Raw genomic sequence first — 26,743 nt, 5'->3', positions numbered from 1 at the left:
TTGGGAGTGGTTTGTTTGTGTCTATTTGTATGTGTCTGTCAATGTAAGTCCTATGTGTAGAAAGCAGCTAGGAGGAAGATACAAATTCAACATTAGAAAAAGAAAGACTGACGAGTGCAAATGACAAACTGTGACCTGAAAAACCAAACTAGATGCAAATGTATTTGTGTGCTTTACCCTGTACCACTTTCCCATTGAGATTACTACACATGAGTAAACATTATATTATTTTACATTATATTATATGTCTGACTTCTGATTTGTGTTGTACTGAACAATTGTTTCTGTTTTTTTAAATTAAACGAGATGCGATTCCACCTCAGTCGGCAAATAAAACCACTGCTGTTACCTTTTAAGGCAATAACCAGTGAAACTACGTCTCCCACGCTGCAAAGCGTCTTTACGTCATCACAACAGGAAGTAACAGAGGCTTGGCCAGTCGCTGTAGGTGAACGAGCAGAGAGCAGTGAGGTACTAGGACAAAAATGAGTGTCGAGTAAATTACCGTCCGTCGGAGACACTGTTCCTCTTCTGCCAGCGCCCATGGGCGAGGCCCAGGAGCGACAGCGACACGTTAGGACCGACTGAGCCCGACGGTGAGGCGCTGTTCCACAGGTTCTTCCCGGTGGACGTTCACATATGATGGAACGGGCGATGGAGCAGCTCAACGTACAGCTCAGCCGGCTGACTCGGTCCCTCCGCCGGGCCAGGACAGTGGAACTCCCGGAAGGTAGCAACACTGAATGTGGCTTCATGGGGATGTCAGAGTAATGTCACAGTCACAGTAAGGCGTCATAGTGAGGCGTCACAGTCACGGTGAGGTGTCAGTGATGTTAGAGTTACATGGAGGCTCCGTTGTGAGGCGTTATATTCACGGTGAGGTGTAAGTGATGTCACAGTGAGGCTTCATGTTGATGTCACAGTGAGGCATCACTGTGCCTCAATCACCGTTACTGTCACGGTGAGGTGTCAGTGATGTCAGAGTTACAGTGAGGCTTCATGGTGATGATACAGTGATGTCACAGAGACAGTGAGGCGCTACATTTATGGTGAGGTGTTAGTGATGTCACAGTGAGGCTTCATGGTGATGTCACAGTGAGGCCTCAATCACCGTTAGAGTCACGGTGAGGCTTCATGGTGATGTCACAGTGAGGCCTCAATCACCGTTACAGTCACGGTGAGGCTTCATGGTGATGATACAGTTATGTCACAGAGACAGTGAGGCGTTACATTCACGGTGAGGTGTCAGTGATGTCACAATGATGTCACAGTAAGGCATCACAGCGAGGCGTCATAGTCACAGTGAGGCATCACAGTGAGGTGCGGTAACACATCATAGTGATGTCACTATGAGGTTTAATCATGGTGTGAAATTGAGGTACCAATGATGTCACAAGGATGAGGTGTCAAAATGAAGTTTCATGGTGATTTTGTAGTGATATCACATTGAGGTTTTATGATGAGGTGAAATCACTGTGCAGCCTCAATTTGACATTACTGTGACATCATTGTGACAACTCGCTGTGACATCACTTTAAGACCTCACTCTGACATCCCAGTTACATCCCTGAGACATCACTGTGATACCTCATTGTGATACCTCATGGTGACATCACTGTCAATTACAATTCACTGTCTGTAAAATCACTGCCATAGTGTGATGTGACTGTGATTTCACAATGAGGTTTCACAGTAATGTCAAGTTGAGACTTTACAGTGAGATCACAGTGATGAGCTGTTACACAAATGTCAGACTGGGCGATGATCACAGTGATTGTAACTATATGTCACAGGCACTTTGTCAGCTGCACAGTAGTGTGTGTTTAATGTGTTGCACTATGCGTTGTTTGTGTCCGTTTTCACTCACAAATACAGCAGTTTAAGTTTTTTTCAGTCACACCTGACAACAGGAATTAGGGTTTTATCATAAAAATCTATAAAATGATTTCCTACACAACGTCCTGTAGATCTTTGAGAACACGTTTCTTTAGTCTGCAACATGAAAAGCTTTCAGCATGACTTTCTGTTTCATGTTATAATGACTTAGTAGGAGCAAATGAGCCACTGGAATGTGTGAAAGATTTATATAAACATCCACTTACCCATGTTTATTTGTAAGAGTAGTTTGGAAATCATGCAGCATAAATGGACATGAATACAAGTTTGTTATGATTGTTCATGTGTGAATTTGAATTTTTGGTGGCTGAAACTGATATTGGGGAGAAAACTTATTCGGATATCGTCTTATATGTATTATTCCTAATGATAAAAAACATTGATTGAGAATGAATATTTTTACCTTAAACTTTTTTATAAATAACCATAAATACGAAATACAACTAAATATATAGAACTTGGAAATAGTATATAAATTAACATACATCTTTCAAGCAAGAAACATGTGTGTTCTTCGAAATAAAAGCATTCTTATCAGCACATATCAGCAAATATATACTCTAAAAACAGATACATTGGTTGGTCTCGAAACTAAACTGTAGCCTTTTACCTCTAACAGCTGGAGCAGTGAGGAGAAGGAGCTCAAAGGTCAGACCTCCTCCTTCAACCCATATATCTCTATTAAAAATGTATCTAACAACAGAGCCATGGTACACAAGGCTCTCCCATGGACCACCCCCACCTTCAGTAACAAATAACATCTAATTTGTAGTGTTTGCCAAAGGTGTTGTAAGATCGCCGTCTGAATGTGTAGCAAATGTGTGAGTCAGTACTGTGTTTTTACACTGTATCTTTGACTACATCTAGTGGCAGCTAGCAGGAACTACAGGACATAAAGCTCCAGTTCAACTCCTCCACATCAGACTGTGCAGAGTTCACAACTTGAAAATATTCAAATTTAGAAACACCTAAACCCAAAAAAGGGAATTTTCTGTTTTGATAGGCTGCAACTGACAGATGACTGACAAAAGTCTCATTTAAAAACTGATACCACTCAATCTAATAATCAATCGTTTAAGCTATAATTAATAATAATAATTTAATTGTTGTCGACTGACCCAACACTCTAGGTCCTATCATGCGCTGAAGTAAAACATGGGGTCTGTTAAATTTGACTGATGGTTTTATTTCCCCTCCACAGACAATGAAACTGCTGTGTACACTCTTATGCCAATGGTCATGGCTGACCAGCACAGGTAAGCACTGTGGCACATTCACAGGATTTACCAGTAGTAACAGGCTTGGTCTGATACCACTGCTGAGCTACAGTGAATTAGTGTTGTTGTCATTGACTTGCTCCATCCTCATCTCCAACAGGTCAGTGTCAGAGCTGCTGCTCAACTCCAAGTTTGATGTGAACTACGCCTTTGGACGTGTAAAGAGAAGTCTGTTGCACATCGCTGCCAAGTAAGATATTGTTTACTAGGTTTTTAATCACAACTGAGCTCACTACTCAATTCTGGGACTTCTGTATATTAAGTATGTCGGAGTGAGGTGTATCTTTGTCTCTATAAGTATGTGAGGACATGGGGAGCCTCATTTTAGAGCTAGACTTGCTTATACTAGCTTATTGCAGAAATAACAGTATTGATGTATAGGTAGAAATTATAGAACAGATAAGCCAAAATAAATTTGAATACATTTAGTGTTGTACCAGTTGCAGAGTTTGTCCACCAGAGACATTTTTGAGTTAATGGGAATATTACTTGACAGGGTATCTCCAGATAATTAAACTAGACATTAAGGACAAAAATTATATGAAGATATACATCTTCATATAAATTGAAATCGACAGTTAAATGTCCAATTATTTTTTCCGTTAAGTTTAAAGACCGATTTTTGCTCCTGAGTATAAGTTGTGGTTATAAACTCTTCATAATGAGAAGCAAACATTTGACAAATCTTAGGAGATCAGTTAAGTGTTATATATCCTACGTGTGCTTACATGATGCATGGACAATGTATTAAAATATAAACTGGACCTTTATTATATTGATGACAATAATATATTGCAATAGTTTTTGATATTGTTATATGTCCATGCCTAGATAGCAATTTGGAGCTGATTAAGGGTCAAGATTAAGTTACACAAAAATAACGTCTGAAAAACACCTTTTCCAAGATATTTTGTCATCTTCTTAAAAACTAAGCTTATATAAATAAATACAAAATTATGATAATTTGCTTGGATAATGACAGACCCCTGCTGTTTCATTCTGATGTCATCATGACATCATTATAGCGATATAGAAGTTAACATTGCTTGATTGAGGTGTACAGCACACATGCATTGCCCCTTTGATGGTTTTCATTCATCACTGAAACGTCCTCCCTACTAAAAATAGTTATGTACTGAATAGGTTTTTCATCGTGTATTTATTTAATTACCAGAGATTAATATTCGTATCAGCCTTATGAATCCAGTAACTGTTGGTACCGAAAATATTGTTTTGAGCATCCTTAATGACAACATGTCTCACACATAACTGTATTTTCAAAAGAATTTGTATTGTATTGTAGAATTGTTTCTTCATAAATCAATTTTTGTATAAAAAACGAACAAAAAAACACCTGCTCATTCAGTGATTCATATCGTCCACACTTCCATGGTCGTCAGAATAACTTAACTGAAGAGTCAAGTTTATCAAAATTGTGAGAAAGTTGATATTTATAATTTAGATCTCTGGAGAGACATGTCTCAGTTGTTGTTTTCTGTCATTTATCTGACGCTCAATGATAGTGCAAATGAAAATGCTGTTTATTGTATTATGACGACACTGATCTGTCGCACATTGAGCAGACTGGGTGTTTGTGTCTGTAGGCAGACTAAGTTGTTGTGTGTTCTCTCTGTCCAGCTGTGGTTCAGTGGAATGTCTGATTCTGCTGCTAAAGAGAGGAGCCAACCCAAACTACCAGGACATCTCCGGCTGTACCCCTCTGCATCTCGCTGCTAGGAATGGGTATGAGCCTTATTCTGCTTTTCATATCTGTTTACATGTTGCTGTGCTGCTCAGTTTGGATTCATGTTTGAGTTTGTTCATTGCTACAGATCAATGCGTACTGTGCCTTTTGGTGGTGATCAAATACATTGAATCATTATCTTTCCCATAAATCTTTTGGGAAATTTGTATGATGAAGTATTTTTCAACCACTATTATTTCAAAATATTGTTAAGCAGTGCTGCCACTGAGTCAAAAAATGTTTTTGTCTTAAAAAAGGTCACATAGTGATTGTTCCAGCGATAAAGTTCAGACCATAAGCACCTAGATAGTTGCAAATTTCATTCATCAGGCCTGAAGTAAAGTAATGGACGCTACATTAAAGTATCACATTAAATTTGTAAATTTTTCTCAAATAATTTTGTCATTATGTGTTTAAATGTCTACATCTCACACACAGTTCTTTCAATATTGATGTAAACCTTATTCAATTAACTAGTATCCATCATTTTATTTGAGATTGAATGTGCAACTGTCCAGCTCCTTATGGTCTAAGACTGTTTCTCCTCTCTCCTGTATCACAGACACTTTAGTATAGAGTATAGCAGCTATTACTAGGTTAGACTAATAGAAACATTTTCAGACTAAACATAAAATTGTATCCATCTACAAGACAATATGTGATTTTTTTTTTTTTTTATTGTATTTTTACTGCTTAATTCTACTGTCACTTTGCTCAAGGCCTCTGTTGTCTTACACACTCCCCCGCAGCAGCGGATTGGCTCGTTTGAGAGCTACTGTGGCCTAAGATGTTGCTGCTACTGTCGCATTTTTCTTGCTTGTGTTCTTTGTGCACAGTGGACGGCAGTAGAGGAAGCTGTACCAGTGTATGGTTCAAAAGTCCTTATGGCCATGACAGTGAACAAATGGTGCAGCCCTGCGTCAATTTGTCTGGTGCTGCGCTGGCATTAGTTCCCATCATGCTTCTCTGTTTCCATCACATTTATTTTTGTGGCTCTGTAAAGATCACAGCCTGCCCTGCTGCTGCCCTATATTGCTCTGTGAAAAATAACAATTATAGAAGTTCAGTGAGTCGACTGACAAAATGTGAGTCGATTCGGGGTCTTCATGACTGATGCATTGACTCATGGACTGTTCGTGGGCAGCACTAGTGTGTGATGACACTTTCACTAATCACTTTTCCTCCACTGTTCCCTCAGACAGAAGAAGTGCATGGGCAAACTATTGGAATTTAATGCTGATGTCAACATCTGCAACAATGAGGGACTAACTGCTGTGAGTGGACAATAATCCTCTGGCTGTGGCTCATGTTGTGCTGAATATCTTAAAACCCCTGTGTTCATTGTTGCTTATGAAACAACTGTGATGTTTTATCTTTGTGACTGGTGGTTAATGAACTCCTGCTGCAGATCCACTGGCTGGCAGTGAACGGGCGGACGGAGCTCCTCCATGATCTGGTCCAGCATGTGACCAATGTGGATGTAGAGGATGCCATGGGACAGACAGCACTACATGTAGCCTGTCAGAATGGACACAAAACAGTGAGGAAATACACATTATATGTTTGTATAAATTTAGCCCTGATAATTAGTCAATAGGACTCAAAGCCTGGCAATAGTTTTTGTGTCAGGGACTATTTGTTAGAGTTTCAGGACTGCAGCATAAAGTTTATGGGCAGTAAACAGTTTGAAGGCAGCAAATGTTTAGTTTTAGTGAACGTGAACATAATGGTCAGCTTGTTTGTGTTGGATTTCCTTTTATACATATTTCCCCATGAGCCTTGACATTATCCTCAGCCGCTCTATGACCATGTACTTCGCTGTAGCTGGTTATTTCTGGCTGTTGACAAAATTAAACTTGACCATGAATGTAGCTGTGTTTGTGACTAGATCGCTACAGAACCTAAGATGGTAAAACTGACCAAGACAGTGCATTTAACACAGGATTTGAACGTGATACTGCTCTCACATGTGACATATTTTGTATTCAGGAATAACTCATCGACAATGCCAAGCGAGCACATCCTTGTTAAGTTACTGCAGCTGCACCAAATAAATACAGACAAAATGATGCAGCCTGTCGTTAGCTAGCCACAGCAGAGGGTGCACCCAGTTTCTTAGCGAGTGCATGTTGTCGCTGTCAGAGCTCGGCCTTATTTCGCTCACAGTAGTAAATCTTAACAATATTGTAAATATTATCGTTTCAAGTTGTGGATTGTTTATCTTCTTGTTATTCAGAATGTCAGTGAAACACGACAGTATTATAGTAAGTGAGAGTGAGTGTGTGTTGTGTCTGGACAGACGGTGTTGTGCCTTCTGGACAGCGGAGCTGACATCAACAGGCCAAACGTCTCTGGAGCCACGCCTCTTTACTTTGCCTGCAGGTATCAGTGATGTCACCAGTAATGTCACAGTAGTGCCATTGTGTCATTTTGTGGACACAGCTCACCTCTTCTTCTCTTCCCATTTATTCTTGTTAATTCACTGGTTAAAATAATGCTGAAGTATTGAGGCGTGTGATATTCTCAAATACTCACATTTACCTTTTGTCATGTTGTACTGCTTGTATTGAAACGTGCCTTTCTTCTGTAGCCATGGCCAAAGAGACACAGCACTGATCCTGCTCTCTCGAAGTGCCAAATACCTGGCTGACAAGAATGGAATCACTCCTCTGGATCTCTGTGTGCAGGTGAGCGTTTGTCCCCTTAACCTTTCCTGTACTTTTCTTCTTTCCCTCTTTGTGTTGTTTTGTTCTGTTCACGCTAAGCTCCTGTGGTTCCTGTTACTCCTGTGTGTTCATCAGGGTGGATATGGGGAGACCTGTGAGATCCTCATCCAACATCACAGCCGACTCTTCCAGACCCTTATCCAGATGACACAGAATGATGAGATTAAAGAGAGCATGGTACAGTGCAACTAGTTTGTTACTATATTCATTGATAAGCCCTTTTATACATGTGTATTGAGTGTGTGTTTGTGTTTGATTAGCTCAGGCAGGTTCTGGAGCATGTCTCTCAGCAGAGTGATAGTCACTACCAGAGGATCTTGACTAGTCTCGCTGAAGTGGGGACCACCAATGGACACAAACTTCTCAGGTAGAATCAATACAGTCAATATTGAAGAAGATATAAATAAAAGGGGAAAGAACCCAAAGATAAATGTACTTAAGTAAAGTACACATCATGAAAAATGTATTTACCATTGCCCATATCTCAATACACAGGTACAGGTGTGTGTAAATGTGGCTCGCATAGCCTACCAAAAGATCTAAGTTTAGAATAAAACACACTGAATTTGTGGTTTCTATCTCCTTTTTTCATCATAATATATATACAATTGAAACCAGGATAGATTATAGTTAATTGAACAGCCTCCTCCTCCTGTATCATGACAGAGATATCAGTATTTATCTCCTTCACCAACTATAGTCACAAAAAGAAATACAGTGTGCCTCCCACAAATGCATCTGTTGTTTCTGTGTCAGTAGGTTTAGTTTGATGTAGTTCTTACAAACTCAATGTTGAGCAATGCTTAGAAATTCTTGACAGTCCCTCCTTTCCCACTCTGTCCCTCCTCAGCCTGTCCAGTAGTTTCGAACCTCAGATGAAGAGCCTGCTGAGAATCGTTCGTATATTCTGCCACGTGTTCTGCCTCGGGCCTTCGTCCCCCAACAACGGCAACGACATGTGCTACAACGGCAACAAGACACCTCGCAGCCAGGTCTTTAAGGTGAGTTGGGGGTCACATTTATCTATGCACACCTGGAAAATTTGTTTTCCTTCCTAAATAAAGGAAATTGGAAATGGGGAAAATAGCACAATGTTCCAAAAACATAAGGGGTGAACTCTCAGAGTTTTCTTGACAGTATAGCCGTTTTTAGACATGGATTTTGCAGGTAAAGTCTGGATTATTGGGTACGGACTTTACCCGCAGTTTGCTTTTTACACATGCACAGCGCAGCAGGAACAACAAATCCTCTGCTTTATTCAGCAAGTGGGGGAGCAGAGGCAGGAAGGGACGTTTTAATGAGACACCACAAACTCTCTGTCACATCGTCTTGCTCGATGTGAAACCCCGAAACAGCTCACACAGGACTCATGCTCAATGAGGGTTAGGGTTAGGGTCACAGAAAGTAGTCCCAGTAAACAACAGAATGTGTGGATTATACTTTTTATTTTTATTTTCAACTGTTATAAATCCTACAATCTAAACTTCTGTATATCTCCTTGCTATTGATGTGGAGGCAAAATTGTTCACAGATATTCTAATACTCATAATAAATATGCTGTATATAAAATATACATATGTAAATAAATAAAAAGTGTTTATAGGTAGTTTTTATAGTTAAATAAAGAAATAATAAAACATTTTTTTATTTTGGATGAAATATTTAACAATCCGGATATTGTTCCTTACAATCATCTTTTCGAGAAGTCAGAACTTTCATGGCTCACTGGAGCTTTGTACTTCTTTGAAACTAATCCTAATTCAACTCCACGTGATGTGGAAATGGTGCCAAAGCCTTGAATTAAGCCTTAAAGTCCAGAGTCACTCCTCTGCTTTAACACCTACATGGATCACTCTGGGCCTGTGCACCTCTTACCTCCTGTCTGTCTGTCTCTCTCTCTCTGTGTGTGTGTGTGTGTGTGTGTGTGTGTGTGTGTGTGTGTGTGTGTGTGTGTGTGTGTGTGTGTGTGTGTGTGTGTGTGTGTGTGTGTGTGTGTGTGTGTGTGTGTGTGTGTGTGTGTGTGTGTGTGTGTGTGTGTGTGTGTGTGTGTGCCTCTCTATAGCCATTGGAGCTGCTGTGGCACTCCCTGGATGAGTGGCTAGTGCTCATCTCCACAGAGCTGGACAGGAACAGGAAGAACCCATCCTCCTCCTCCTCCGGGAGCGAGATAGCCTCTCTGCTTCTCAAACAGCGGGAGGTTGACCACTCTGGCGCTGCACCAAAGCTTCCTTCCTCGCTGGACCCTCAGATCGTCATGGAAACAGAGGTCTACGCTGACGGGGAGGACGTCATCTCCATGACAGCCAATCGGCTCAGTGCTGTGATCCAGGCCTTCTACATGTGCTGCTCCTGTCAGATGCCACAAGGGTGTGTGCTCAGCTTTCATGTGTCAGCCTTCAGATGTCTCAATATACAGAGAGGCACTTACTGCTGGAACCTCTTCTCCAACTATACAGTACAAGAAAATCAGTTTTTCATAATTTTTCACTACTGCTAATCTCAATAGCCACTATTACCAATATGCTACTGCTGTCACTCCTTCTTATTTACCACTATCTCTACTACTATTACTTCTGACATACGACCACAGCTATACTCACAACTATTACTGCGACTACTGCTTCTTTAAAACACAAGTACTACTGCCTCTACCCCGACTGAACTAGTGCTCTATATCCGATGTTATATCAGTGCCATGTTCACTTTCTGTTGTTCGTATAGTATTTCTATGTTCCATAGGCTCTGAATCTAACACATTTGCTGGCAGCAGCAGCAGCACCAGCTTCAGCCCTGTGTCACTGTCACTCCAGATGTGTTTAGAAACATCCCGGCAGTTGTGTAGGAGGCGTTTCGGCAGCGCTCATAGATCAAAACTGAATCGCTGTGGCTGCAATGAAATGAAACTCATGTTATTCCTCAGTAGGAAGCTGCTGGGGGTTGTCACACACTTAATCTGTGCTGTGCTGAGTTTAGTGTGTCATTGGGAGGAGTGACAACACCTCTATAGATCAGTGGTTCCCAAACTAGGGGTTGGGCCGCTGTCACAAATCCCAACTTGCCTTATAGGTCTTAACAAGGTGCCACACCTTTAATGCTCAACAACCAAAAAACAATTTAAACAGGCAAAAAACATAGGTATTAAATAAAATCTTAGAAACTGCATACTTTAGCCATAATCATAAACAAATATGAAAACAATATATAATTAAATTTTAAATTAAAACAATGCAAATAAAAGCCAAATGCAGCCTTCAGATTTTCTTTGTTCCCTTTACCCCTGAGGTGATAATGTCAGACAAGTGAAAGCAACAGTTGCAGCACTTTTTTTACTTTTTACAGCGTAAAAAAATCAATATCTTGTGTTTGTTTCTACCACCTTTGGAGATAGTGGGGGTTCACATATCTCTAAACCTTTTTGGGGGACTGGGCCTGAAAGGTTTGGGAGCTCCTGCCATAGGTGATCTGCATTCATATGGCAAACAAGTATTAATACTACTATCAAACTGATTATTATGCCACCGTGCTGCCGCCTCCATTGGCAAATGGCATTTTGTTTTGGGGTTTTCCGTCCATCCAGTTCATTCTTGTGAACACGATATCTCAAAAAGGAATTAGGGGGAATGTCTTCAAATTTGGTATAAATATTCAGTGTGAGTCAAGGATGAAGGGATTCAATTTCAGTGGTCAAACATCAGGGTGAACTATGGGTCCAGAAAAAACTGAAACTGCACTAGTTGGCATAGGCATACAACCTTCCCATAGACCTGCAGAGCAGTGTGACCCATGTTACGTCAATCTTGTAATTTATCACATTCATATCAGATTGACTAAAACATCAGTCATTATACTCAGTACACATGTGCACAGGCAGGCTGTTCTCTGTATGTTGAAGACCTTTCCATTGTCCCTCTGTGTCTCAATGTCTTCCATCTTTTCATATGACTGACTTCCTGATGTTGAGATCATATCCCCTGTGGGGGCCAAACTCCAGGACTCCTTGTTCCACTTGTCTCTAAAGATAGTTCTTTGTGTTTGGGCTCACTGTCGTGCTGCAGAATAAATTTGGGACCAATCAGTAGCCTCCCCTGAAACTTTTCTGCAGAAGTTTGTGTCAGTCTAATCAAAGGTATCGCTATATCACTGTAAGAACTTCAGAAAGCTCCCACTGTGACCAGCCATGCCTCATCTACCTCCTGTTTGCTCCGTACATTTATTTCCCTTCATAATTATAAGCAATTAGATCATTAAAGATGCTTAATTAACTGCCAGTAGAGGCCTGTTATTGACTCGTCTGCTAAAATGAGCTCTCTCTCTTTCCTGTTTTTTTGTTGTGCTTGCTCTTTTTACCCTGCTCTCTATTGGCATTCTGGATGAGTGCCGTCTTCTCTTATGGTCCAAGATCCTTTTCAGTTTAGAGATTTTACTTTTTAGATATAATCGAGGGATCCTACTGTCAAACCGTTGCTGCGACATGTTTCTTTTCTATTTTATTCTCACTCCTCCTCACGCTTCACCTCCCTCTCTTTCCTTTTCCAGAATGACGTCCCCTCGCTTCATTGAATTTGTCTGCAAGCATGACAACGTGCTCAAGTGTTTTGTCACCAGGTGAGTCAGTGTGACCCAGAGAATGGATATTGATCAAGCACCTTCTTTCCTCTCAATTTATTTGCATGTTTGTCTCTTTGCTCTCTCTCCTCCTCCTCTCTCTGCACAGGAATCCAAAGATCATCTTTAACCACTTCCACTTCCTCCTGGAGTGTCCAGAGATAATGTCACGCTTCATGCATATAATTAAGGGGCAGGTAAGACATGATGCATAAATTGCGTGTGGTAAACTCGTGAATACAGATGTTAATCGATGGTTCTTCAGCTACTTGTTTTTTTTTAACCTCATTGACCCTTCTGCGTTGAGGTTTTGAAGTTATCTTAGCTCGATTCACACTCCGCAGTTTGTCCAATAGCAGACCGTTCGATATCCAAACTCTCCGAGCTGACTTGTGTTGGTAACGCGCTCCAGCTTTAAACAAATCAACAGATCACATTGAGTGGTGCCTCAAATGTTTTGGAATATAAAAAAAGGTTTTAGTGCTTTCTATCTAGGGATGGGAACTTCAAACCTCTTCTAAATCGTGCAAACCATTGAAATCTGAGATTTAATCTGTGTTTTGTTCTGACATTGTAAATCAAACTCGTGTTTGCTGAGTAAATGTAGTTCTTTTCAAGCTGAGTCAAGTACATAAACATTTTTGTCATCACCATACCTCTGTGCTATGTAAACTATGCTGTGGATCCAAAAGTACTCACTCCATTTTTCTGTATTTTTCAACTTTGACAAGTAGGTCCTTCTTTGTCTGTGTGTTTGTGTCTTCGGGGACTTTATAGAAAGTGACTTTGAAAGTCCTGTGTCTTTACTTCAGGATCATTTAACTGTGTTACAACCACGGCGATAACACTTGTCTTAAGTTCCATTTATACGGCTTCATAAATTTTAAGTGCTGCTCTGAGTTGTGTGCTGTTCACTCGCTCTGCAGCATTCATATTTGAAATGCAGCGTTCGAGCCTCGTTACCCATGGATTGTGTCTTGCCTGGGAGCAGGCTCTTGTTTTAATTGCAGACTTTAACCTGGCGAATTTGATTTCATCTTCTGATTCTTCTCTCAGTGTGCACCGAAAGCCCCAGGGGGAAAAGCCTTTCTCTCTCATCTTTCACTCTTCCTCCAGTGCTTAGAGAACAAAGGCATATACAGTATTATGCAAATAGACTTTAGCTTCAGCTTTGTATTTCAGAACCGAAAGCTTTCTGAGTGGAGGCTGAAAAATCCACAGTCTGAGCATTGAAAGCGCACTAAAGTGGTAATTAGTTTAAGAAAAGTGCTGTGCCCTTTGATGTGAAGTCTTGTTTTCCCTCTCAGCCCTTCAAGGATCGCTGTGAGTGGTTCTACGAGCATCTGCTGGCCGGCCAGCCAGACTCAGACATGGTTCATCGTCCCGTCAACGAGAACGACATCCTCCTCATCCACAGAGGTACAAACTGTTCCTACCACCACGGACCCTCCGCTGCTCATTTGTCAGGGGAGGAAATATAATGCACTTTCCAGCGTAATGTTGCCTGGCTTATTAGCAAGAATGAGACTCAAAATAGTTTCTGAAGGATATTTGCTAGTTGTTGGAATAGTGGGAACATTAAGTCTCACTTTAGGACCAAGTTAATGTCAAACAGCTCCTCACTGAAAGTTTCATTAATTGGTTTCGCAATCTGCGTTATGCAGGTTGAGTTTTGTTTCAGCTGCATTTATGTGGTTTTTTGCAGATACATCTTGGGTACATATACACATCTCTGTTGGTAGCCCCACTACAACAAAGCAGTGTTTAATATAAATAAATGAACATCCTTCAAAAGGTCCATTGTGTAAGATTTAGGTGAAAAGGATTTAGGTGAAAAGGATCTTTTATCCCTTTATATTTAAATGCTTTATATGAACATATTTACAGTAGCCCAGACAAACTTTTGAGTTTTTATGACAAATGTAGCCAAACACAGGTTCTCTTTCATGTTTGGAGAGGGAGGGTGAGGTGAGGGGTATTTAACTGCAACATGCAACTTTACCACTAGATATCACTGATTCTACACACTGGACCTTTAATAATGTTCTAATGTCATTATTAACAACTGAAGGCCTTTACGTTTTAACAGTTCATTCCTGGTTGGTTTGGTGATGCCAGTGGTTACTGGGGGTAATTTAAGGGTTTTCATAGGAGTCAGGTTTAATTATGTGTCTCTGTGTTAATTGTTCATTTATCTCCTTTAATTCGTCACATCTGTCAAAGTGCCACTATCATAGTATTATTAAGTCAAAATTATTGTCATTTCTCTTACTGTTTGATGAGTCATCCTGCATTTACTAATTTAGCATTCATGAATATTTATCTTCCTCCCTGTGACTTTAAATCCTGCCAGTTATTGACTGGTGCACAGGAACCTACACTGTCTAAATCGTTAGGTAGATCTACAGGCGCCTGTAGGGTCAAGTGAAATAAAATAAATAAATAACAATCGATATTCATGGCAGTTTCCTCCATAGCTTTGTGTAAACATTTGGAATCAAATAGGACTCAAAATCTAACTGTTTCATCAGGTATCTTGTGTTTTTGTTCAAATTACATCACCAAAACTGAAGGCAATCAACACTCATCAATCATGTAAGCATCAACTTTTGTCTGCTGCATCATTGAAATACATGCCTCTGCATCACATCCAGGACATCATTACATGCACGCACCACTTCCTGTGAAAATCATACGTGGGGGTTCAGCGATTTGAATCCCACATAAGAAAGATGGACTCTGTCATTAAGAGTGAAGTCTAATGTTACACAACATGAATACAGTTGTCGGGTTGAAAGGTTTGCATTTTTGTTAATAAATAACAGGACAATAAACTGAGTTTGTCACAGAAAGTACAGGATGCAGCATCGAACCAAACCACTGTATTTTACATCCGCCTCCTCATCTGTTTCTCTTTCAAGTTATGTTACACAACATTCAAATTCTGCTCTTCTGTCTCACCAACAGACTCCATATTCAGGAGCAGCTGTGAGATGGTTGCCAAGTCCACCAACGAGAAACTCAAACAGGGCATTGCTGTTCGCTTCCACGGCGAGGAGGGCATGGTGGGTTTCTAACCTGTGCCGCTTGAGATGGACCAACAGTGATCCACCTCCCTGTCTCATGTATTCCTAAGTGGAGTGGTCTTGTGTGTGTTCCAGGGTCAGGGTGTGGTTCGGGAGTGGTTCGACATCCTGTCCAATGAGATCATCAACCCAGACTATGCTCTGTTCACTCAGTCAGCTGATGGTAACTGACGTTTTCCTGTTACTCGACAACATTCACTGTGAAAAGCAGACCTTTAGCATGTGGATTGAAGGGGTGTGTGTCTGTGTGTTGTGTGTGTTTGTGTACACTTTGCAGGAACCACTTTTCAGCCCAACAGCAACTCCTCGGTGAACCCAGACCATCTGAACTACTTCCGGTTTGCAGGTCATATCCTGGGTTTGGCTATGTACCATCGACAGCTGGTGAACATCTACTTTACCCGCTCCTTCTACAAACACATACTGGGTAAGAGAGACAGAAAGTTCAAAATGTGTTATCATGGTTTTATGGCTCTAGTTATCAAATGGAAATAGTTTGCAGATAGTTTTTCAAATACATTTACCTAAAAACCTACCTCAAAAACACAAATTGTTTTTCTGGACTAAATGTATTCAGGTGATTGTTTTAAGGCCCTGTGTTTAAAACTCTCACAAACACAAACACACACAATCACAGACACACACACACACACACACAGGCAAAACAAAGTTTGCCAGTTTAAAAATAAACTGTTCCCTAACTGCTTTGTTATGTATCTGATCTTTTCAAGGTTAAGAATAATATATCTTCCTGTACACAGTGATCATGACTTCCCACACTATAGTTAACATGTGTGTGTCTGTTTCCAGGTATCCCAGTGAGCTACCAGGATGTATCATCCATTGATCCAGAGTATGCTAAGAACCTGCAGTGGATCCTGGACAACGACATCAGTGATCTGGGTCTGGAGCTCACCTTCTCTGTGGAGACAGACGTGTTCGGGGCGATGGAGGAAATGCCGCTCAAACCTGGAGGGACAAGCATCCTGGTCACCCAGGACAACAAGGTCAGTCACACAATGCAGAACTGTGTTTGTTTGGTGAGGGACCAGGCTCAGGGGGCAGTGGTGACCCTATTATAATACTTTCTGTACAAAGATTTGAATCAATTTTCAAATGAATAATATTTAAAAAGGAGACAAACTCTTTTAAAGTCATGCATAAAGACCTTATACTATGCCCAGGCTTGACTTCCATATCTTAGTTTGTATGTGAAATGACACATTATCTGAATGTTTACATTGATATTATATCAAACTATTATATTATACTTTATATAAGCTTTCTGATGATTGTGCTGTTCAAGGAGAAACTGCCTCAATCAGTCATAAGCACAAAATATAAAAGCGTCAGTTCAATGTGCTGCTGATGAAGTGTCTTGCACATTTTTGGTCCTTCAGGTTCTGTGCTTGGTTGATCGGGTGATGGATTTGGCTTGTCAAGGATCTTCTTCCTCTGTACCTTGAAATTCTCTTTGGTTGCTTTTACTGTTGTATGTTCAGGAACGTGGTTCTGCTGATTGATGAGTTTTGTTACATTTGGCTGAATCTGAGGCGGGGTTTATACAACCTTCTAGAACTCTAAATAGTCATCTGCCTTCATAAAGCCACGATATAAATAAGTTGTTGAAGTCAAGCAAACCTCTCCTGCTGACCTTCCCTCTTCCTGCCACATTATGCTCCTCCCAGACCATCATTTACATACTTGCTGCGTTCGCTGTCTCAAATGCTTAAGTTTATCTTTCATAATTCCTCACAACATCAATAATAAATGTGATTTTCAGAAATGTTTAGCCTGTCTCCATTGCATATATGCAGTGAGTAAAAATAGCCTTCAATTCTCATAACAAATTACTCAAGTAAAGGCCAGAATTAACATTTGAGAAACAAGTAAAAGTTGAATTTTTTAAGGTCATAATCGACTTACTACTGTCAGCTGATTTTGCTATCAGTCCGTTTTCTCTTAGCGTAGCCCTTGATTCAATGGTTCAGGTCCTACTTAAAGGAAAGGAGTCTTTATGTGGATATTTCTGTCCCCAGGACTACATGGTACCTCAAGGTTTAGTTCTTAATTCCAGTACAAAATTCCACTGCTTGCTTGTAAAGCCCAGAGAGGTCATGCCTCAAGTTACATTTCTGACTAATGGTTGACTCATGTCGCCGACAGTCCCCTGAGATCTTCCTGTTGTTCCAAATGGAGACTCAGATACAAAGGGGCAGCTCATGGATTTTAGAATGACTTGCCTGAGGATATCAGAGATTCATGTTTAAAAACTCTCGTTTTCAGATCTGCTTTTCAGGGAATTACTTATTACATTGTTTTATTTAATCGGATTTGCTTTTTTGTTGCCTGCTTTAATTACTTCATCATAAAAAATGTTAAATAATTATTTGACTATTATTACTATTACTATTGTTATTATATTGTAATAATGATTTAAGGCAAAATATCTGTCCTTATCTCAAATCATCCAACAGAGTATATATCCCAGCACTTTTTGCTTGATTGTTTTTTGTTAAATATAATCCCAGAAATGTCTTAGATTTTGATGAAAATACTAGACAATAACTTGTAGTTATTGACTTAAAAGTTTTGAATATTTCTGTGGGTTCATGCTGCAGCAGTGTGGCTGACGGTGGCGTTAATGACCATTCCCCTCTGTCCATAGTTGGTCTTGTGTGATCGATTGAACCCTCTCCTATAGGTTTTTGGCCTGGAGGAGTCCTAATTAGAGATTGCAGTGCTGCAGGGTCCCTGCAGATGGCACTGTCTCATAAAGCAGAGAATAGCAAGACGCATAACTATGTATGAATTGTGTCTGTTTCTCTTGTCCATTAGTATCTGTGGACTTTGAACGTGTGTGTGTGTGTGTGTGTGTGTGTGTGTGTGTGTGTGTGTGTGTGTGTGTGTGTGTGTGTGTGTGTGTGTGTGTGTGTGTGTGTGTGTGTGTGTGTGTGTGTGTGTGTGTGTGTGTGTGTGTGTGTGTGTGTGTGTCCTCTCTCAGGAAGAGTACGTGCAGCTGGTAACGGAGCTGAGGATGACACGAGCCATCCAGCCTCAGATAAACGCCTTCCTACAAGGATTCCACACTTTCATCCTCGCCTCACTCGTCCAGCTTTTCGACGAATACGAATTGGTGAGTCGTCCTCCTCTGACCTTCCTGTCTTTTTATACTTTTTCCTCTCTGTTCTCTTTTGTCGTCTTTTACAGTTGGTATTCTCGTCCCCCTGAGCCTGCCACCCTGCTTCGGCTCTGATGCAGGGATTGATTAGGGGGGGGGGGGGGTCACCTTGAAGCTCCTCCCTCTTGTCTAACTCCATTAAAGGGGTTCTGTTTTTTTTTCTGTGTGTGTCGGCGGATTTCATGTCCTCACTCCTGCGAGGATCAATAGTGTAGCATGATGATTATCCCGCCCTGGATTTGTTGGACATTCCTCGGTCATGCTGTCATTAGAGGGCAACTGGTGACTGATAGGCCCTGTTTTGTGTTTTAACAGCACTGTAGCCGTTTCACGCTCACACACACTCTCACACTCTGTCAGCGTTATCCATTTAAACAGTTTAAATGGTAAGGATGGTAATATTCTATTTTGTCATTGACGTTTAATTTCATTGACAAAAGAATTGGATCGAATCCACTTCTGGCCACATTCAAGAAGCTTTATATCGACAGTGACAAGCTCTACTGAAATAAGCTAATCTCATGGTGGGGTTTCCGTCCCATAACCACTATTCTATTAAGCTTTCCCACATTGTAGGCACGTTAACACCAAGTGATTTTTGGGCTCATAAAGTGTAGAAGAGATTTTGAGTTTAGTCTTTTTATGTTGTCCATCCGTCCCATTCTCGGGAACGTGATATCTCAAGAAGCCTTTTTCAATTTTGGTACAAATATTCACTTGGACTCAAGGATGAACATATTTTATTTTGGTGCTTAAAGGTCAAGATCACTGTGACCTTGGGAGCACAGTCTTTTGCCTTGCGAATGTGATATCTCCAGAACGCCTTGTGGAAATTTCCCATTTGGCACGAACATTCACTTGACCTTCATTTTAATAGTCAAAGGTCTCGGTCAGGGTGGCCACACAGAATGTTGATGCTTTGCTTGAACATGAAATCTTAAGATCAGCTCAAGGGAACGTCTTCAAATTTGGTACAAATGTTCACTTGGACTCAAAGAGGAAGTGATTCGATTTTGTTGTGATATATCAGGACTGCCCCGTAGGGAAATTACATCTGGCACAATTCTCTTTGACCGATGGATGACCTTATTTGGTGGTCAAAGTCACTGTGACCTTTCAAACACACGTTCTGCCTCGTGAATGTAATATCCCAGGATCATCCCAAGGGAATTCTATCAAACTTGGCACACATGTTAACTTGGATTAACTGATTCAATTTTGGTGGTCAAAGATCAAGGTCACAGTGGCCTCAAAAAAAGGCCTCTTAAGAGTGACGCCTCAAGGCTGCTTGAGGGAATGTCATCAGTTCTCTCTCGGACTCAAAGATGAAGTGATACATTTCAGTGGTCAAAGGTCACAGTGACCTTATATGAATCTGGAAATAAATTATGTTGAAATGTGTACATGGAAACTGCACTGGTTGGAGGAGGCAAATAACCACAGGTAGATAATTTTAGTTCTGGAGGTTGTTAAATCTTTAATTCACACTGATTAGCCACAACATTATAACAGGTCAGCAGCAAATTAGTGCATTCTGTGCAGCCACAGGTGAGGGCCACTATATGTCATTCAATTCAATACAGATGTCACTCTTTCCCTCTTTTATTCCTCCAAGCAGTCTGAGCATCCTCCAACTGAGCTGTACTGTTGTTTTCAAGGGCTTCAGTTTTGTGTTTTAAACATGTTTATGTCCCACAGCAGTGTTTGCTTTTCTTTTTCAGTTTGTTCAATCTTATTTCAGTCTCGCTGGCACCTTGTCGCCCTGAGAGCTTCAACCACAGTCATACAGGACATTACCTGTAGTTGCATCTTGGCCTGATTTTCTTTGTTTGGCTTCAGGCTGGATTTATTTCAGTTCACTCCACAACTGTTCATAGTGCATCATACTCCATTGGCAAAGATAACCCCAGTGTATGTGTGTGTGAATTACACTTTGAACAAAATTATGACATGATTGAGAACCTGCAGAATCTGCAGTAAAGAGAAATTATTGTACTCACTTTGTGTCTTGGATGAGGACACAAAGTCTTATTTATGTTACTCCACTATACCCTTTGCTTGAACTTGGCAGAGCCAAAACAACAATTAATGTATTTTCTAACAAGTGCTGCATGTGTATCCAAAGCCTCATATGTCTCATTCCTCTGGGCAATATAGATTTATTGTCCTGATACAACTAATATACATATCAATGAGCCACACATTACAATGAAAACACACACTGAGGTTAATTTTAACTCGCATACGTCGTCCGGCTGCCCCCAGATTCTCTCCTGAGCACCAAATGTGAACTAATCCGCTGCTTCTAATAGTTGTCAACAAATACACAATTTCCTCCTGTTTGATGAAAAACTACATTGTACAAACGTTTTAGGTTCATGAAAACAAATACACAAGAGAAAACTCTGCAGGAAGGAAGCATCAACTGGAAACTTTGTTATCCTCATGCAAAACATGGGTGGGTGGCTGGGTGGTTGGAGGATCCAAAATAAATACTGTTTCTTAGTCAATTCAGCATTTCTGCTGTCAGTTACAGTTTTAGTCACAGCTGACAGCCAACTTTAGTTTGCATAGCATTCCTGACCTCAGGTTTTGACACATTATTTGTAAAAATGATTTGGATGGTTTCTACATGCAGAGGTTTAAAGTGTGAGAAAAAGAGAGCACTGGGAGAGGATCAGTGCTCAGTTATGGTAGATATTCTGAATCAGTATTGCAAGGGATAAACGGAGGTCTGTGTGTCCCTAACGATCAGTGCAGGCAAAGAGCCATCCTTAAATAACCAGCTTAACAATCTCACTGCACTGTATTCATTAAATCAGATGCAGACAGTTTTCGTTTTGCCTCTCTTTACTAGTTTTCACCTTTTCTACTTGGCAATGTCTTCATTTATAGTTTTTAACTTCAAGCTGTGTATGTGTGTGTGTCTTTGTCTGTGTTTGGGTGCATACGTGTGCGTACAGGAGCTCCTGCTGTCAGGGATGCCGGAGATCGATGTGCAGGATTGGTACAAGAACACTGAGTATACCAGTGGCTACGACCCCCAGGAGCCCGTCATCCAGGTGGGCTCTTGCTTCTTCCACCTGCCACATGGACTGAATCCTTTAACACCAGACAATAGTGTTTACTCACGTTGATGTTTACCAGTTAGGTTTTCCTGGCTGTTGCCTTATTGCATTTCTGGATTTGTTAAGAAATATTTAAGGAAAGCTGCAGATTATTTATGCCCTACATGGTGCAATGTGTCATCAAACTTTAAACTATTTCCAACTTTCACTACATATTATTTTCCAGGCGGCTGATAGAAAACTTAAGGGTTTCCTGGCTTCTCCTCCCTTAGGCTTTATGTCTGCATATATACAGTTTTAGAGCCAGATGAGCCCACACATTGGATCTTTACCACTTGACTCTGACACTCGCAGCCGTTTCTCATCAAACGTTGCTTCATTTTTAAAAGTATGAGTGAAATGTTCCAGAATCTGGATACAAAATTGAATTGGATTTAAGGCAAGTTTATTATTCTGCTTCATGATTTGTTTTTTAATGTTCTGACTCACCTGGAGGTTGAACTCAATAAATATGTAAGTTCAGCTCAGCACTGAAGACTTGAGCATCTTTTCCGAATCAAAACAGTTAAAAACAACGAGTGAAGAGGGCAGTTTCTGTTCCCAATCATCAAATGTTAACAATCAAGTTTTTCAGGAGTTTCCCAACCTAAATATACCTGGAAAAGTTGTACATGAACCAGACCCATCAATCATTCAAAACCTGGGACTTGGACACAAAATGCTGACCTCATACCAAGAGACTCAGACAGACACAAATCCGATTGTTTTAACAAGTTAACTTTAATCAACAAGGTGTCTAAGCCAAACTCTGTCTTACGTAAAGTAACGTCAGCAACCTTCTCTCCTGTGCCTGAGCATGATGCATTTAATCCATCCAGTTTATTAAATATATCTAGGTTTCTGTTAATCCTGGCTTGTTGATTGAAATAGTGGCATGTTTAAAGATGGCACGCGACTCATTTACAGTCAGCTTTACACACACACACACACACACACACACACACATAATGTTTAATGGACTCATGACCTCCGATAATATAGATCCAACTAATTCACAACTTTTCCATGGAAAAATTATGAAGATGATGTTAAAGAAGATTAAGGTGAAACTGTTTCCCAATACTCCCCGATATAGTGTCAGGATCCATTTTACTCGAGCACAGACTAGGCAGAATTGTATTCATGTCACTTCCTTGTGGAGAAACACAACAACCTTTCTCCCTCTGGGATGTCGGACTGCGTCTGTCTCTGTTTAGCCATCAGCCAACCCTGTCTGCATTTTGTTTTCTCAGTGGTTCTGGGAGGTGGTGAAGAGCCTGACCCAGGAGGAACGAGTTCTTATGCTTCAGTTTGTCACTGGAAGGTTTGTCTGTTGCATGGTTTCTATAGTTCTTGATTTAAAAAATGTGTGTGAATGTTAATTGTAATGATGTGACCTTATTTCTCAGTTCCAGGGTTCCTCATGGCGGTTTTGCTTACCTGATGGGCGGCAGCGGTTTACAAAAGTTCACCATTTCTGCAGTGGCATTCACCTCCAACCTTCTACCTACCGCTAGTACCTGGTAATCGCTCTATTTCTCTGTCAGTCTCCTTGTAATGACTTAGTTCTTTTCAGACATGTTCTATTCACCCTGCGATCCTTCACTTGTCGTGGTCTCATGAGTGTGTTCACTGATTTGTCTTGGTTCAGCTGGCTTTTTAGTTTTTTGGCCTTTCCTGCCCACATATCACGTATGGTAGCAGACTAGCTCAGCTGCTCTGCTCTCAGTCACACATCAGTTCCCCAGAGAGACATTCAGTGTTTTAGTTCCTTTTTTAACACATACTGTATATTTTCCTGTGTGCGTCTTTTCCATCTTATAATTTCCTTGCCAGTTTTCTGGAAAGAACCATATTATTTATTGGTATGACATTGAGTGATAGGTGGGGCCACTGCTGACATGACGCAATCATATCTCAGGGCCAGCATACAGAGACTTGCAACCATCCACACTCACAGTCACACCTTTGGGCAATTTAGACCCTGTTCTGATGTGGTAGTAACGTCTGTCCTGATGGTCAGCGCTAAGTGCATTCCAACACTCAAACCACAGTGGCAGGTGGTCAGCGACGCATGCAGCAATATTCTTGTTTCTGTGTGAACGGCAAATGTTCTCCAGTGTTTCTCGCGTCAATACGGTGGCAGTAGCCTTTACAAGATCACACTTTGGTATGTTTGCTGTTATGGAATGACATTTGACATTTCCTCAAATGTCCTATGAATTCCTCACACATATCAGTTTATTTCAGGGAAATTATAGGAAGATTGTGTTGTTCAAATATCCTATCAAAATAGACCACTACACGACCCTTTATTCTCACATTTTGAACCTTTCTAAATCCAAAGTTATTTGCAGTGGCAGTAGACTCTAAATTTGAACAACCCCCACAGTATAAAAATATATAATGAGCACTGATGTGTTTCTTTGGACAAGCCTCTAGTCTAAAACGGCAGTTACACTGAGCTTAGATGGTCTTACAGCCGTGGCTCAGTGCCACACTTTTACTGTGCTGGGAACGACGCTCAGCAGAACTGTGAGCTTTATTCTTCCCTCGAAGCAAGTAAGTGTTCTAACCATCCCTTGCGTTCTCCCCTCCACCCTGTTAAAGATTAAAAAATGACTAAACAGACATAGAGAGACAGTGCGAGCCTCCACAGCCGGAGATACCACTAGAGGGCAGTATGTCTCTTCAGAGCCACTGGGTAGTGTCATTCACGTACACTGATAGGCACACTCAGAAAGCGGGGAGAGATTTCTGCATGGTGGCATGTGCATCAGATAATTCATATGAGCCATCATGACCACAGTGTTGCACAGTGTTGACCATTCGTACCTTTCCCCCAGCACTCCCCCGACTCACTTTTTCTCCCCCCTCTGCAGTATCAACATGCTGAAACTACCAGAATACCCGAGTAAGGAGGTTCTGAGAGACCGGCTGCTCGTAGCTCTGCATTGTGGGAGCTATGGCTACACCATGGCGTAAACACCACATCAGTTCCTGCTACCATGAGAGGCTGCAGACCCAAGCAACAATCCCACCTCCACACACGTTCATTTAGCTATCAGGTACTGCTTTTGACAACAACAAAAAAAGGAAATCCAGATTCATATTGAGCTGCTGGACAGGCACAACAGACTGAATAGAGGCCACAGGTTCTGGAGCTCCACTCATACCTGTGCCTTAACTCTTTTTTCTGTTTTTATTGAAGCTGGTTTCAGGTAATTTATGCAAATAATGATTTGATGTCTTCAAATTTCACTATTTGAAAGCATTTATGAAAAACAGCATTTATGAAATGAACTCTACTTAAAACACAGGCTAAAGCATATTAATGCAGGCTTACTGAATGTCAAATATTGACTGAGTTTAAGATGATTTCCATATGGATACAGGATAGAATTGATCAGCTTTAAATACGCTGTCAATCAAACTATCATATTCATATCAGTGCAGATTTATTTAAAGGGCCTTCCCCAGGCCCACATACCAGCAACCTGGTATAATATCATTTTAGTTAGTTTAGTTTTTAAGATTTTTATTTATTTTTAAGTCTCCATTTCCCTGTTTTAAACGTCCTTTCATTTGGTTTAAATAAACGATCCAAGCTTCTCAGCTGCCAATGGGAACATACGTGGTGTGCTGCTTTACCAGCCTCCACTCTTCTGCTTTCACATCCTTGGCTGCAGGGATTTTCTACCATTCAGTTACAAGAGCATCAGGGCAGCCCAACACTGATGTCGTGTGATAAAGCCATGCTGGCAGCCGGTATTCCTGTTCCCCTCCAAGGTATTGGGGGTAGTAGACGTCAGGGCTCTGTGCAGGATGGTCATTTTCTTCCACAACAAACTGGGAAAACTGGCTGTGTGCAGCAACAAAGAGCCACAAACAAATGGTTTACCTAAAAGGGAAGACTACTATTATTATGATGTGTGGTATTAATATGTTTCCTCAATAAAAAATAAGGGGCCCTTACTAGATGAAATACACCTAGTTTAAATGTACACCCAAGTACTGTATGTGAGCTGTGGTGTCCAAATACTTTTGGCCATAAAGTGTTTGTAAAATGCAGTATTCAAGCTCAAATAATGATTATCCAAATAAAGCATTAACAGGGGTCAGGAATCTTACATTTACAGAAAATAAAAGTTAACACAACAATGAATTATGTTGCAAATACCATAGTATTAGTAATAACCTGGCTAAGGTCCTTTGCAGATACACACAGATACTACACCAATAAAAAATACAGATACACACTGATATTCGACGATTACAATGCAGAACAACACGGATACTGCACCAATCACAACACAGTCAGACACACAGATATTGGATCAAATCAAAATACAGCCAACATTCCAAAATAGATGTCCATTTGAAAATACCAATGGAGGGGGCGCTAACACTGCAGGATAATATAATAGTAAGTGTAATATTTATTCCTTTTGGGTAATTAAAAAGTTACCTATTCAAATTAAAACTAAGGATAAATATTTGCAATTTCTCAGAAAAATAAGTATGCAGAAGATAACCCGAATATACACTACATTGAGGTGAGGCCTTTGAAGATACTGTATGATCAAGGTGTTCTGTGTGAACATTCCCTAAGTATAAAAGGTATGTGTCATGTGTTTGAACCTGCACCTCTTTGCGCTTCATGAACAGCAGTTTTCTTTAGTGATGGTTTATTTGTTTGTTTGTATCTGTCCCAGTCGAGTAGACTCTTAAATGAGGAATGATACAACATATCTGAACATGTTTGGCCTGCATTGCCAAAAAGACAAAGCTGGAATCATTTTAAATGCGTTATTTTTTTGTATTCTGCCGAAACAAAGATGCTGAAAATGTGCTGTATTTCTAAAAGGAATGGGGACAACGTCATGAATGTATCAGGTAGCTTAGTTTTCCTTCTTTCCATTTGTAAAGGGAGTATATTGATTTAAAACGTACAATCCCATTATCCAACGGTATTGTGTTGAATGAATCATCTAAAAGCCTTTGTATACTGATATACATTTATACGAACTTCTGTAAATATCTTCAGTATCAAATTATGTTGTTTGTCAGAATAAGTTTTTTGTGCTTTGAGATTTTATCCAATAAACCTTGTTTTGAGAA

At 40.5% G+C, this 26,743-nt stretch overlaps 1 protein-coding gene across 1 annotated transcript; it reads left to right on the top strand.

The window, feature by feature from the left end:
* Positions 1-426: 426 nt before the first annotated feature.
* hace1 (HECT domain and ankyrin repeat containing E3 ubiquitin protein ligase 1) lies at positions 427-26,743 on the top strand. The gene is made up of 24 exons (XM_053432708.1): positions 427-730; positions 3,098-3,152; positions 3,274-3,363; positions 4,812-4,916; positions 6,116-6,191; positions 6,326-6,457; positions 7,217-7,299; positions 7,508-7,604; positions 7,719-7,820; positions 7,904-8,010; positions 8,494-8,644; positions 9,706-10,010; positions 12,180-12,248; positions 12,358-12,445; positions 13,556-13,667; positions 15,216-15,313; positions 15,410-15,497; positions 15,612-15,761; positions 16,145-16,341; positions 18,339-18,470; positions 21,479-21,577; positions 22,876-22,946; positions 23,032-23,145; positions 24,505-26,743. Exons 1-24 carry the CDS (start codon positions 640-642, stop codon positions 24,605-24,607), a joined length of 2,715 nt encoding a protein of 904 aa, XP_053288683.1. The 5' UTR covers positions 427-639; the 3' UTR covers positions 24,608-26,743.

Source organism: Pleuronectes platessa, chromosome 10, assembly GCF_947347685.1.
Source record: "Pleuronectes platessa chromosome 10, fPlePla1.1, whole genome shotgun sequence".
Taxonomy (NCBI): Eukaryota; Metazoa; Chordata; class Actinopteri; order Pleuronectiformes; family Pleuronectidae; genus Pleuronectes; species Pleuronectes platessa.
This window is presented reverse-complemented; position numbering and strand designations above follow the sequence as displayed.

What these genes read in the sequence shown, in the direction of transcription:
- hace1 (XM_053432708.1), top strand. Translation starts at nt 640, where the DNA reads ATGATGGAACGGGCGATGGAGCAGCTCAACGTACAGCTCAGCCGGCTG. An exon ending in CTCAAGTGTTTTGTCACCAG is followed by an intron (nt 12,249 to 12,357) that starts GTGAGTCAGTGT and finishes CTCTCTGCACAG; the next exon opens with GAATCCAAAGATCATCTTTA. An exon ending in CCCAGGAGCCCGTCATCCAG is followed by an intron (nt 21,578 to 22,875) that starts GTGGGCTCTTGC and finishes TTGTTTTCTCAG; the next exon opens with TGGTTCTGGGAGGTGGTGAA.